Raw genomic sequence first — 15,246 nt, 5'->3', positions numbered from 1 at the left:
ACTTTTGCCTGTAGTGCGTGTTGGTTTTTCAGTGACTGTTCAAGTATTTCCTTGACTGCGGAGTTCCATGTGTCCGTTTCCCCAATGCACTGTTCTGCGTCCCCCATTCTTGTAGATATGCTGTGAAGTTCTAATTTGTTTTAAGTTTCTGGTTAATGTCCTTCTTGAACTCATTTAGTTATTTTCTTACATCTTCTCGAAGTTCCTCTCGTAAGCCTGTGAGCGCCTCGCGCAATTCCTTCTTTAAATCACCTCACGAAATGAGGGTTCTTTTGCTGCTACTATCTTATTTGCGCTAGCATTAGCCATCTCAGGTTCATCGACGATTATCTTCTGCCGTCTTGTTACTGTAGCTCCGCGACCTTTTCCTATTTTCCATTTTGCTTAATTTATTACAATGCTCAGAGTAAATACTTGAATTTAGGGGGGAAATACCCAACCGATGTGCAGTACGAAAAACAAGGCAGCCATTTCTTAAGTTGCGTCACCGGAAGCCCCCGGCATTATTGTTTTTGTGCCAATTTTCACCATTTATCAAGCACACTTGGCACTTATAAATGATGTTTAGGCTACTGATGTTTTCATAATTTTACCGCGCATTTTGCTGACCATGCGTCTTGGTGGTTGGGGTAATTCATAAAAATAAGCTGTTTCATAGTTGTAACAAAGGCACTCCACAAAACACTTGCATTTTAGTTTTTACATATAGCCTTCAGTATCAAACTAATGAAAACCCTATTGTGTTATTTTATGTTTTTCTTCATATTCTTATGTTATAAGAAAAACACAACCAAATTATAATTTTTGCAATAGCATATATTAATGACACTGTTAGAATGTTGCAATCAGAATGACTTCTCATTAGCTTAAGGGGGGGGGGGTCCTCGAGGCTCACCAGTTAATAGGTACGTTTTTGATGACGACATGCAAGATATGTCCTTCATTCATTACTATGATCATGGATGTACTGAAGAAGCTATCCCTCTTTCTTTCTGTGCCCCCAAATGTTTGGATATACTGGTAAATTTACCAGGTTGTTAGCTAGCTACATGACCGAATAAGGTGTAAAATAAATGCGGACCGCAATGTTTTAGAACCGCCCGCGACATGGTTTATGAATGTAAAATGTGCCCACCCAATCTATGACAGGAAGAAAAAAAGACGTCGCACAGGTAATATGGGTCAGACCTTTTGAACAGTTTTGACTAGAAACAAGCAGTGTTCGCTGTAGTAATTTTGCAAGCATGACGCTCCCAAATTAAAACTCCCGATAGCACAGCAAAATATTTTGTTTAATTTGGGACGAAACTGGTAGCACTTTATAGCCCTGTGTGTGTGACTATACAAACGCACCAGGGATGGTCTGGGGTAGAAGGTCACTCTCTGTGAGCTCTGGCGGGAGGTCAACTGTGTGCTCCTCGGACCTCTCACTGGTCATCGTCCTCCTTATGCTCTGATACCTGATGGAGAAAAATACAGACACAGAAAGGAGTGTGACGGGGAAATACAGAGGACTGAAGATACAAAAGTATGTGTGTGTACATATACATACATGGGGAAAAAAGTATTTGATCCCCTGCTGATTTTGTACGTTTGTCAGTGGGCAAAGAAATGATCAGTCTATAATTTTAAATGGTAGATTTATTTGAACAGTGAGAGACAGAATAACAACAAACTCCAGAAAACGCATGTCAAAAATTTTATAAATTGATTTGCATTTTAATGAGGGAAATAAGTATTTGACCCCCTCTCAGTCAAAGATTTCTGGCTCCCAGGTGTCTTTTATACAGGTAACGAGCTGAGATTAGGAGCACACTCTTAAAGGGAGTGCTCCTAATCTCAGCTTGTTACATGTATAAAAGTCACCTGTCCACAGAAGCAATCAATCAGATTCCAAACTCTCCACCATGGCCAAGACCAAAGAGCTCTCCAAGGATGTCAGGGACAAGGTTGTAGGCCTACACAAGGCTGGAATGGGCTACAAGACCATCGCCAAGCAGCTTGGTGAGAAGGTGACAACAGTTGGTGCGATTATTTGCAAATGGAAGAAACGCAAAAGAACTCTCAATCTCCCTCAGCCTGGAGCTCCATGCAAGATCTCACCTTGTGGAGTTGCAATGATCATCAGAACAGTGAGGAATCAGCCCAGAACTACACGGGAGGATCTTGTCAATGATCAAGGCAGCTGGGACCATAGTCACCAAGAAAACAATTGGTAACACACTACGCCGTGAAGGACTGAAATCCTGCAGCGCCCGCAAGGTCCCCCTGCTCAAGAAAGCACATATACATGCCTGTCTGAAGTTTGCCAATGAACATCTGGGTGAAGTGTTGTGGTCAGATGAGACCAAAATGGAGCTCTTTGGCATCAACTCAACTCGCCCTGTTTGGAGGAGGAGAAATGCTGCCTATGACCAAGAACACCATCCCCACCGTCAAACATGGAGGTGGAAACATTATGCTTTGGGGGTGTTTTTCTGCTAAGGGGACAGGGCAACTTCACCGCAAAGGGACGAAGGACGGGGCCATGTACTATCAAATCTTGGGTGAGAACCTCCTTCCCTCAGCCAGGGCATTGAAAATGGGTCGTGGATGGATATTCCAGCATGACTATGACCCAAAACACACGGCCAAGGCAACAAAGGAGTGGCTCAAGAAGAAGCACATTAAGGTCCTGGAGTGGCCTAGCCAGTCTCCAGACCTTAATCCCATAGAAAATCTGTGGAGGGAGCTGAAGGTTTGAGTTGCCAAACGTCAGCCTCAACCTTAATGACTTGGAGAAGCTCTGCAAAGAGGAGTGGGACAAAATCCCTCCTGAGATGTGTGCAAACCTGGTGGCCAACTACAAGAAACGTCTGACCTCTGATTGCCAACAAGGGTTTTGCCACCAAGTACTAAGTCATGTTTTGCAGAGGGGTCAAATACTTATTTCCCTCATTAAAATGCAAATAATTTTATAACATTTTTGACATGCGTCTTTCTGGATTTTTTTTGTTATTCTGTCTCACTGTTCAAATAAACCTACCATTAAAATTATAGACTGATCGTTTCTTTGTCAGTGGACAAACGTACAAAATCAGCAGGGGATCAAATACTTTTTCCCCCTCACCATACATACATACATGACACAGACCTGCGGTTGAGCTGCTCCATCTGTTGGATGGAGCTGGAGCGGGTCAGGCCCTGGGGGGCGGGTGGTCCGGTGGGGCGCTGCCACGTGGTGGTTCGGTTCACATGATCCACAAAGAAAATACGACCATGACTATCGATCCTCGCCTCCCAGTCTAAGGAGAATAAACACATCGCTTTACATTTAAGACACAGGCTACGTCCCAAATGGCACCCCATTTCCTTTTTACTACATTACTTTTAACCAGGGCCCATAGGGAATAGGGTGCTACTTGGGATGCACACACAGTCGCAGTCAAACTGAATTCACACATGGTTGACATGTACGGATGCATTCTAACATCCAACCATGGCACCTTGAAATAACAAACACAGTATGTCAAATAGTATACCATTGTGCACATAGGACTTAGTCTATGATTTGGCCCACATTTCTAAGACGGCTCTAGTGCCACAAAGTGTGTTTAGCATGGGCAGCACCATTGAGGAATTCCACCAATTTGAAGTAGTGAACTTGGTGGGAGTTCCTACTGTATGGGTTAAGGAAAGATCACATAATTCCTTCCAGGTCATAAGGAGAGATCAGCCAATTAACTATACTCCTGAGCAAACATTTTATAACTGTAGGTGGCAGTAAATCACAAACCTTGGCTTTATACCAGTTCAAACAACACACTTTAGGTGGAAGTATGCACCCTTTCAGTTTACCGAATCGTAGAAGAAATTAACAACTAACTTTTTTAACAGTTATTGCGCATGTTGTCACAGAAGCCAGTATGGCACAGGTACAAATAAACCCTCTCTATCGAGACAAATACACATACTATATCAAGCAGCTTTCTTTCTCTTTTGTCATCTTCCTTCACCTCATACCTACAGAGGTAGTATGTACAGAGACACTTACTAGGAGGTAAGGGTTCGTCCACACGTTGGTATCGGTGGATGTCATGGCGCACTGTGGGGAGCGAGTGCACGGGGTGACCGTTCACTTGAGCACCTGAGCATACGCAACATTCAGGAAAGGGAGAACACATTAGCCGTTTACAGTAATTCACTATTCGTTTCTACTGGATGAATGAGGGAATAATATTTAATGATTGTTTCAGGTAGGGGAGTATGGATGTTTTAATGAATCCCAAGGAAGCAAAATAGATTGATTTCAGAATGTCATTTTAAAGTAAATACCAGGTAAACATCAGACTGTAAAATAATGCCTTTTAAAAGGTGGTAGTTACATACCGTCCTCTCCATCTGTCTCCGTGGCAACTGCATCTGAATCCACAGATCCTGCATCCCCCGCTGGCCTTGGCTCCTCCCACACCTCATCCTGGGACACCCCCCCAGATGCCTGCAAGCTCCGCCTAAGCTCACTTATCTCTTCTCCTGGCTCAAGCTCATTGGCTGACGGAGCATCTCCTTCAACCTCATTGGCTGGCGTCTGCCCGTCTCCCTCATCGTCTACATGCTGACTGGTGGGTCGGTTGTCGGTGATGGTATCTCCTCCTGGGTCAATGGCAGCTTCTGTCCCTGCATCAGTCTCCTACAAAGCCCAAAGACATCCAACAGCATGAAGGCCGATGAGGTCAGAGCGTGCTTTCCCAAATGGTGGGTTAGGACCAGGGATGTAGTGGAGCGTTAATAAATGCTGTTAATGCACCTTATTTGCTTTGGTGAATAATATTTGCACAGCTACAACACTAAACTGACATTGTTAGCATTTGTGTAACCCATCAGCATTGTCTCGAAAGGTGTTCTGTTTACCCAACTTTTTTTTTACCACTACTACAGACCACACCAGATGTACAGTACCTTCAGAAAGAATTCATATTTCTTGACTTATTCCACATTTTGTTATGTTAAAGTCTGAATACAAGATGGATTACATTGTGTTTTTCCTCACCCATCTACACACAATATCCCATAATGAGAAAGTGAAAACAGGTTTTTAGAAATACAAAAATAACTAATTTACATAAGTATTCATGACCGTGAGTCAATACATGTTAGAAACACCTTTGGCAGCGATCACAGCTGTGAGTCTTTCTGGGTATGTATATAAGAGCTTTGCACAACTGGATTGTACAATATTTGCACATTATTCTTAATTCTTCAATCTCTCAAGTTGGTTGTTGATCATTGCTAAACATCCATTAAAATCCTGCCATAGATTTTCGAGCTGATTTAAGTCAAAACTGCAACTAGGACACTCAGGAACATTCAACGTCATCTTGGTAAGCAACTACATTGTATATTTGGCCATGTGTTTTAGGTTATTGTCCTGCTGAAAGGCGAATTTGTCTGGAAACCTGTGTCTGCTTTCCCTCTAGGATTTTGCCTGTGCTTAGCTCAAAGCCGTTACAAAAGTTTAGTATTTGGTCCCATATTCCTTGCACACAATGACTACATCATGCTTGTGACTCTACAAACTTGTTGGATGCATTTGCAGTTTATTTTTGTTTTCTTCGGATGATGTTGTGCCCAATAGGAACTGAATGGTTAATAATGTTGAGTCACTTTTATAGTAAGTAAGAAAAGCATCCACATTCATGGACATTCTCATAGACTTGCCTGTAAAGAGAGGGGGTGGAGCCACCACCCTGCTTTCACTCCTTGTTGTAGTATATTTTAACACGTTTGTACCCAGAAGTTAATTGAGAATCTGACGCAATTACGCAAGACTTTAGTTCTGGATTTCCAAGATTATTATTTTACTTACTACTAGAGATACTATAGGCTATTTCAGGTGGAATTATTGCATAGAGAATTTTTAACCACAGGTTAAAAGCTCAGTGCAGTCAACATTCAGTTTTTCCTGTTTTGTATCATATTGTCACGCCTACTCCCGCTCGACGTTGCCGGTCTACTAACCACCGGTCCTGGCAACCATCCTTACGCGCACACCTGCTCCCCCTTGCTACGCACACCTGGATCTCATCATCACCTTGATTAAGCTCCCTTTATTTAGCCTTCAGTAGCCTCAGTCATCAGGCAGTATTGGTTTTGGCCACGTTCAGTACGCTTCTGTTTTCTGCCTTATTCTTATCATTAAACTCACCTTCTGCACCTGCTTCCTGACTCCCAGTGTATATGTTACACATATTGTACAACAGCTGATGAAACTAACACTGTAAAAGTGTGAAAACATTGGATCAGTGTTATTTTCTCATAGTTGCTTCTTGAAAATACAATCTACACAGGACCTTCTAATCAGCAGGTTGAAATGAGCGGGAGTTCTGGCTTTCCATGGTGACATCCCTATATGGTCAATTGGTTAACAGACCAATAACAAAGAGCTCCAAACCTCTCTGCCAATAACAGCTAGTTATCCGTTTTCCCTTCCCCATTCAGACCACTCCCAGACAATCCTATCAAAAATCTTGCTTGAGAAATAGTTTTCTGCCCCAAATTTTTTTGGGCCCATTTTAACAGAATACTATTACATTAAGGTATTTAAATATTATTCAGAAATTATTTGAGATTTATAGAAAAACGACTGCATTGGGCCTTTAAGATCTACTTACTGCACCACCAGTCACTCACCTGAGCTGTGGACATCGTGATTGGGCAACTCTCTGAGCAAGAGAAGACTGTCTGTGGGGCTGTTGCCATGGAGCATGTGTCAATCTCCGATGAGGGGTCGTCAGCGGGCCCCTGGCCCTCCTCTGGCCCCTCCAGGACCTCAACCAAAAGACTCTGGGACAGCACCTCTGAGAAGAAAGGAACTTCCTCCACCTCTGAGAAAACATCAGGCTCGGAGGCGTCTTCCAAGTCGAGGGCCAGGTCTAACTCAGGGGCAACATAAGATTCACCACCAGTGGCACATTCTTCCCCCTTTACCCCCTCCTGTTCATCACCCTCCACCCTGGGCTGCGGCTGCAGATGCTCAGTGTCAGAGTCCTGTTGTAGCTCTGGGAAGAGATCTTCTTCATGGCCCCCGTTGAGCAGCAGGGGGGACCCGGGCACCGGGTAAATGTCGGTGGACCCCGAGCGCTCCTCTTCTTCGTCCGAGTCAATGTGCAGCATGGCGCTGAGACGTGTGTGAGTGGGAAAGCTAGACCGCAGCTTCGGGGAGGCAGCGCCTAGGGGCCTATCTCCAGGACCCTTGGGGGCCTCGATGGCGTCCAGGCCTTCACTTAGGGACCTCTGCAGCCGTTGAGGGCCAGAGTAGGATTCGCCCTCTGTGGTTCCGCCCTCTGTACCGCTGAAGTCTCTGTAGTCTGGGACTGGATAAGCTGTGGCCCCGCCTTCCCAGGACCTCTGTGAGCCCAGAGAGCCAGTAGGGGAGGGGCCTCCAGTGACCACCCCCGGGAGTGGGTGGGGCAGATCCTCGTCATCTGACGGAGTCCCCGGGGCCCCGTTATTGGGCACACCGATAAAGTCTAGTGAGGCCCCTGAGCATGAAAGAGAGAAATGTATAATTTTGTAATACCTTGATTTCTATTACATTACAATTCATCAGTGTGTACAGTCGTGGCCAAAAGTTTGGAGAATGACATTAATTTTCACAAAGTCTGATGCCTCAGTTTGTATGATGGCAATTTGCATTTACTCCAGAATGTTGTGATCAGATGAATTTCAATTAATGGCAAAGTCCCTCTTTGCCATGCAAATGAACTGAATCCCCAAAAAACATGTCCACTGCATTTCAGCCCTGCAACAAAAGGACCAGCTGACATCATGTCAGTGATTCTCTCGTTAACACAGGTGTGAGTGTTGACGAGGACAGGGCTGGAGTTCACTCTGTCATGCTGATTGAGTTTGAATAACAGACTGCAAGCTTCAAAAGGAGCGTGGTACTTGGAGTCATTGTTCTTCCTCTGTCAATCATGGTTACCTGCAAGGAAACACGTGCCGTCATCATTGCTTTGTACAAAAAGCACTTCACAGGCAAGGATATTGCTGCCAGTAAGATTGCACCTAAATCAACCATTTATCGGATCATCAAGAAAGTCAAGGAGAGCAGTTCAATTGTTGTGAAGAAGGCTTCAGGGCATCCAAGAAAGTCCAGCAAGCACCAGGACCGTCTCCTAAAGTTGATTCAGCTGCGGGATCGGGGCACCACCACTACAGAGCTTGCTCAGGAATGGCAGCAGGGAGGTGTGAGTGCATCTGCACGCACAGTGAGGTGAGTGGCTCACTCACAATTTTGCCTAAGAACACAGCCATGAATAAAGAATGGTCCCAACACATCTTCCGAGAACAACTTCTCCCAACCATCCAGGAACAGTTTGCTGATGAACAATGCCTTTTCCAGCATGATGGAGCACCATGCCATAAGGCAAAAGTGATAACTAAGTGGCTCGGGGAACAAAACATCGATATTTTGGGTCCATGGCCAGGAAACTCCCCAGACCTTAATCCCATTGAGAACTTGTGGTCAATCCTCAAGAGGCAGGTGGACAAACAAAAACCTACAAACTCCAAGCATTGATTATGCAGGAATGGGCTGCCATCAGTCAGGATGTGGCCCAGAAGTTAATTGACAGCATGCCAGGGCGGATTGCAGAGGTCTTGAAAAAGAAGGGTCAACACTGCAAATATTGACTCTTTGCATCAACTTCATGTAATTATCAATAAAATCCTGACACTTATGAAATGCTTGTAATTATACTTCAGTACTCCATAGTAACATCTGACAAAATTATCTAAAGACACTGAAGCAGCAAACTTTGTGGAAATGAATATTTGTGTCATTCTCAAAACTTTTGGCCATGACTGTACTTTAAATATTGTTGTTAACAAACACAATAAATGAAAAGGTAAATGGTCCTCACCGTCAGGTCCAGTGGATGTCAGCTCCACTTTGAACTGCATCTGGCCACTCACATGCTCAGTGGGCAACCGTCGACACAGAGAGAAGCTCAGAGGCTGGACACTGAAAACAGACAGATGGACGGACATACAAAACAACCAAATGCAATCACTCAACTGTAGTGTACACGCAATGATAAAGTGCAGTGAACAATTATGAGCATGGGTATACTTGAGTGTCAGTAAGAACACACACTACCAGTCAAACGTTTTAGAACACCTACTCATTCAAGGGTTTTTCTTTATTTTTTACTATTTTCTACATTGTAGAATAATAGTGAAGACATCAAAACTATGATATAACACATATGGAATAATATAGTAACCAAAAAAGTGTTAAAGAAATTCAAAATATATTTTATATTTGAGATTCTTCAAATAGAGTGAAGGAAAAGCAGTCAACACGTGCTCAGCATATGTGGGAGCTCCTTCAAGACTGTTGGAAAAGCATTCCAGGTTGAGAGAATGCCAAGAGTGTGCAAAGCTGTCATCAAGGCAAAGGACGGCCATTTGAAGAATCTCAAATATATTTTGGTTTGTTTAACACTCTTTTGGTTATTACATGATTCCATATGTGTTATTTCATAGTCTTGATGTCTTCACTATTATTCTACAATGTAGAAAACAGTAAAAATAAAGAAAAACCTTTGAATGAGGAGGTGCTCTAAAACTTTGATCGGTAGTGTGTCTTCGTGCGTGCATGGGTGCGTCCATTTGCCATGTTACCTACCCAGGTATCTTCTCAATCAGCCTCTGGACAGGAATGGTCAGCTGACCAAGGAAGCGCTTGATGATTGGCCGACTTTTGGCAAACTTGTCTTTCACCTCGATGTTCAGAATGTCTGTCATCAGTGCTACGAAAGTGTATTTCTACAGATGGAGGGAGACACAGACTGTTAGAACATGTTTCTATGAGCTGGCTTTTTCACAAAATAAAAAATGTTAGATGGTAAACAACAAGTGAATTGCGACAATCAGAGGTTCAGGGCCAATTTAAGTGGACAGCAACTTAATCAGAATTCTGAAGATCAGCATGACAGTGGACAGCGACCATATGAGATGCCAAGCGAGACGCCTAAAGGGAAAGCCTTGCTCGGCTCCCCATTAACTCTTTATTTGGAAGACCAGGGATGGGCAACCCCAAAAGGCTAGGGGATGCATGTGTGGGTATGGATGTGGATACGCAGACCCGCAAGCCACAGCGGCCCCTCATGAGTTCAGATTTTTTTGTGTCCCCCACCCCTATCAAAGTTACCAATCCCTGACCTCTTTAGCCATATTGATTTCAAATGTCTAACCTTTACAATTTTGTAAATAATAAGGAATACATTTGTGTATAATTGAAATACACTTAATACTCAAGTGATTCTATGAAACTTCATCTATAGTGACCGAGTGATCTAAGAGTGGAGTGAGAGTGTGCATATGTGTAAGTGTGTGTACGCGTGTGCACACATGCATGCATATAGGTCACCTCTCCGTGCCACTTAGGGTTGGTGGTGTTGGCGATGATGGCGGAGCGTCTCTCCTGTCCATGGTGGCTGAAGGTGGGGAAGCCGCTCCTCTTCCCAGGGTGGATGGACATCTTCAGGTAGGGATCCGGGTTGAAGAACATTCCCTTCTTCAGCCCCACCGCACGCATATCTACACAGAGGAAGATTATCATCACATCAGGGGATGTATGCATCAACAGTATCAGAGTAGGAGTGCTGAATCAGGATTGATTTAGCCTTTTAGAGCACAATAAATAAGACTACATGGACAGGGGGACCTGATCATAGATCCAAACTCCTTCTGAGACTCTAATACATACAGTACGGCCCCAGGTCCTTCACTGAGCATTGTCTGAGGCTTTGACAAAACAAAATTGGAGGCTGAACTGCCAACCAGAGGGGGCTAGTGGGTGGAGATATAAGAGGACGGGCTTTGATGCCTTTCCGTTTATTCCACTCCAGCCATTACAATGAGCCCATCTTCTAATATCTCCACCAAACATATCCTCTCTGTAAATGCAGTGATGAAGGTTATGTGAAACCGCAACACATTGGCAGTAGACATTGTTTACATTTTTTTTTTTTTTTTTACTTTCCAAAATGAAGATGCCAAGCCGTTTCAATAACGGCTTTTATCTGCAACTATATCATACACGTTCAGCCAAGTCCAATTTCTTGTCAATGTCACAAGCCAGGGAAACCAAAGAGCACCTTACTATATGAACTCGTATTGCAATTGGAGCATGAACAGAACCTTCTGCGTTTTCACAACATTTTTGAGGTTTATTGCAAAGGAAGGATGATATACATATATGCAAAGTTAGAACCTCTTATTTTCAACTGGGAATAACACACGTGAGGAGGAATAAAAGGTCAAATAATGTGGTAGATTAATATTATTAATCTTATTGATAAGATTTATCAATAAGTGAAACCCTGATGAAAGCAATTTGCTGCCAAAACGTTGACAATCTTCTACTAAATCATTTGAATTTGAACTATAGAGTGTGCACCTTTTCTAAGAGTCAATGAGGACATTTACTTGGTTTTAGCCAAACCACATCTCACCTGTTAAAGTAAAGCTGATTAGTTTGCGAGGATGATCTGTGGATGACTGCCCCCCACTTTGACCTTCTCCCTGAGAGACACAGAGAAGTTGTATAAACATAAGTCATAAAAATAAAACACACACACACACACACACACACACACACACACACACACACACACACACACACACACACACACACACACACACACCACCAGGACTCCAGGGTTCTTCACAGTGATGCAGGGGGTGGTTGCTCTCAGGGCTCCACTGACACCGTGGTAGTACTTGAAGCAAATCTTGGTCTCAGCTAGAGGGAAATAGAAAGATTCATGATATGAACACAACTTCTCTTTTCCTCTCCTCACCAACTCTTTTGCTGGCTGAATCTCAATTGTGAGACATGACTTCTAATCTTGCTTGTTAAGAGGGTAGTATGTACAGAGTAATGCAAAAATCTTGCATTCACATTATTACAGAACTAACAATTCAATTAAAAGTAGTGTACTATGTAATTGCAGTGTAATTACCTTCCCAGTAGTTAACAATGAAATAATGGCCCTATGGGCCTTGCTCAAAAGTAGTGCACTACATAGGGAATAGGGTGCTATTTGGAACAAAAACCTGTTAATTAAGCGTTGCCTCTCCCCTTTGTTAATCTTATCCCATTGGACGGCACTTTTTGCTCAAAGACGCTTTGAAACTTCAATTCCACATCATACTTGATCATATTGAAGCTTTCTTTCTTTCCTTCACTCCCTCTTGTCTTTTCTCCTCCCACTCACCGTCCATGAAGTAAGGACCAGGCTCCAGTCTCCAGACAATCTGGCCCCTCTGTGTCCCATTCACCCCGCGATTCTTACAGTCCCACACATTAGACGGGCTGGTCTCATCTGAGCCGGCCAGGGAACAAAACAGCTTTGTTAGACCACTCAGTTTGTGTGTTTGGTTCTAAATGAGTATGCGCATGCGTGTTTTGTGGTCTATAAAGACGTGACAGACAAAATGTTTGATTATTGAAAAACTCAAATGGTGGACCCCAATAAACACTAATGTTACGGTCAGATATTTATTGAACAGCACATATCTACACTCCACATTGCAGCCTTCTCACATGTAAACTCAGCAAAAAAAAGAAGTGTCCTCTCATTGTCAACCGCGTTTATTTTAAGCAAACTTAACAGCAACTTAAATATTTGTATGAACATAAGTTTCAACAGACAAACTGAACAAGTTCCACAGACGTGACTAACAGAAATGGAATAATGTGTCCCTGAACAAAGGGGGGGGGGGGTCAAAATCAAAAGTAACAGTCAATGCAGCTGGTGGCCACACCAGATACAAAGTACTGCAGTGCATCTCCTCCTCATGGACTGCACCAGATTTGCCAGTTCTTGCTGTGAGATGTTACCCCACTCTTCCACCAAGGCACCTGCATGTTCCCGGACATTTCTGGGGGGGGGGGGGGGTGGCCCTCAACCGATCCAACAGGTCCCAGAGGTGCTCAATGGAATTGAGATCCGGGCTCTACGCTGGCCATGGCAGAACACTGACATTCCTGTCTTGCAGGAAATCATGCACAGAACGAGCAGTATGGCTGGTGGCATGTTCATGCTGGAGGGTCATGTCAGGATGAGCCTGCAGGAAGGGTATCACATGAGGGAGGAGGATGTCTTCCCTGTAACGCACAGCGTTGAAATTGCTTGTGACACACCGCTCCAGACCATGACGGACCCTCCACCTCCAAAATCGATCCTACTCCAGAGTACAGGCCTTGGAGTAACGCTCATTCCTTCAATAAATGTGAATCCGACCATCACCCCTGGTGAGACAAAACCGTGATTCGTCAAAGAGCACTTTTTGCCAGTCCTGTCTGGTCCAGCGACGGTGGGTTTGTGCCCATAGACGACGTTGTTGCCGGCGATGTCTGGTGAGGACCTGCCTTACAACAGGCCTACAAGCCCTCAGTCCAGCGTGGCGGTATTGTGCGTTCCTGGTGTAACTCGGGCAGTTGTTGCCATACTGTACCTGACCCCCAGGTGTGATTTTCGAATGTACCGATCCTGTGCAGGCGTTGTTACACGTGGTCTGCCGCTGCGAGGATAATCAGCTGTCTGTCCTGTCTCCCTGTAGCGCTGTCTTAGATGTCCACAGTACGGACATTGCAATGTATTGCCCTGGCCACATCTGCAGTCCTTTTGCAACATGCCTAAGGCATGGTCACGCAGATGAGCTGGGACCCTGGGCATCTTTCTTTTGGTGTTTTCAGAGTCAGTAGAAAGGCCTCTTTAGTGTCCTAAGGTTTCATAACTGACCTTAATTGCCTACCGTCTGTAAGCTGTTAGTGTCTTAACGGCCGTTCCACAGGTGCATGTTCATTAATTGTTTATTGAACAAGCATGGGAAACAATGTTTAAATCCTTTACAATTAAGATATTTGGATTTTTACAATTTATCTTTGACAGGGTCCTGAAAAAGGGACGTTTCTTCTTTTTCCTGAGTTTGTCTGTTTTGCTCTATACCATAACCTTAGATACGTCAAACTTCAGACAATTATCCTTTAATTCGTAAATGTAGTACCTAAAATACATTCTCTACAACCTCTAACACAAAGGACAAGAAATTGCAACCTCCCACAGTGTTAAAACCGAGGGAATTCCGCTGTATGTAGCACTTTCACCCCCTTATAATGAACAACCACGTCAGGCTGAAAAGGAACAAGCACGAAGCAGCATGATGTGGGGGAAAAGATATGGAGGAGAGAGAGGAGGGGGGGGGGTGATATCATTGAATGTCTGCTTAGTTGTGGAAAGTGGGAAAGCACGCAGCACCCTGGGGGGGATTAATACCCTGACGCTAGTAATGAAGTGCATGATGACTTCATGATCGATAGCTAGAGGGATCCCTGCATGGATTGCCTTCTCTGCTTTCTCCCTCCCTCTCATATTTTCACCTGACAGGGATGATTGGGATCCTTCTTCCTTAAAGGAGGAAATCCAAACAGGTCAAGGGGCAGGTGGATAGAGGATTCAGAAGCTTCTGGAGGTTGACTGACTCGTCCCATAGCCAATTATTATATTGGTAAACTGGTAAATTAGTATTAGAGATGAGTCTTCGACAAGCCTAATGCAGTTGCTTATAGTTTGTGTTAGATAAATACTATTTAGTTTGTTGCTTGAAAGTATTTAGTGGGTATGGTATGCACGTATAGAACCGAATTGGTTATACTGTAGGTTCAAAACAATATGTGGTTCATTATATGAATAAATATGAAAAAGTTAGAAGTTTTTTCACTGCAATATTTAACAAGTAGCCTTATACAGTGTGCCGCGTAATATATAAATGAACAAAAATATTAACGCAACAACTTCAAAGATCTTACTGAGTTACAGTTCATATGATGACATCAGTCAAATTAAATGAATTCATTAAGCCCTAATCTATGGATTTCACATGATTGGGAATACAGATATGCATCCTCACAATGGGCCTCAGGATCTTTTCAAGGTATTTCTGTGCATTCAAACTGCAACTGTGTTCGTTGTCCGTAGCTTATGCCTGCCCATACCATAACCCCACCACGAGGCACTCATGTTCACAAACGTTGACATCAGCAAACCGCTTGCCCACACGACGCCATACAAGTGATCTGCGGTTGTGAGGCCGGTTGGACGTACTGCCAAATTCTCGAATAAAATGGAGGAGGCTTATGATAGAGAAATTAACATTCCACACTCTGGCAAGAGCTCTGGTGGACATTCCTGC

At 43.7% G+C, this 15,246-nt stretch overlaps 1 protein-coding gene across 3 annotated transcripts in view; it reads right to left on the bottom strand.

Annotated features, from left to right (window-relative positions):
* Positions 1–15,246, bottom strand: part of hecw2a (HECT, C2 and WW domain containing E3 ubiquitin protein ligase 2a) — a 47,781-nt gene that overhangs the window by 19,243 nt on the left and 13,292 nt on the right. For all 3 annotated transcript variants that reach the window (XM_082966957.1, XM_082966959.1, XM_082966958.1), the window contains exons 3-13: positions 12,267–12,374; positions 11,697–11,791; positions 11,502–11,571; positions 10,415–10,584; positions 9,671–9,810; positions 8,904–9,004; positions 6,670–7,520; positions 4,369–4,669; positions 4,034–4,126; positions 3,134–3,284; positions 1,354–1,460 (exon numbers count right to left, since the gene is read on the bottom strand). In XM_082966957.1, the coding sequence (XP_082823083.1) occupies positions 1,354–1,460; positions 3,134–3,284; positions 4,034–4,126; positions 4,369–4,669; positions 6,670–7,520; positions 8,904–9,004; positions 9,671–9,810; positions 10,415–10,584; positions 11,502–11,571; positions 11,697–11,791; positions 12,267–12,374 (2,187 nt within the window). The remainder of the gene's footprint in view (positions 1–1,353; positions 1,461–3,133; positions 3,285–4,033; positions 4,127–4,368; positions 4,670–6,669; positions 7,521–8,903; positions 9,005–9,670; positions 9,811–10,414; positions 10,585–11,501; positions 11,572–11,696; positions 11,792–12,266; positions 12,375–15,246) is intronic.

Source organism: Salmo salar, chromosome 21 (assembly GCF_965601325.2).
Source record: "Salmo salar chromosome 21, fSalSal1, whole genome shotgun sequence".
NCBI classification, from domain to species: domain Eukaryota; kingdom Metazoa; phylum Chordata; class Actinopteri; order Salmoniformes; family Salmonidae; genus Salmo; species Salmo salar.
The sequence above is the reverse complement of the archived record's forward strand: the minus strand, read 5'-3'. Positions and strand labels throughout refer to the sequence as shown.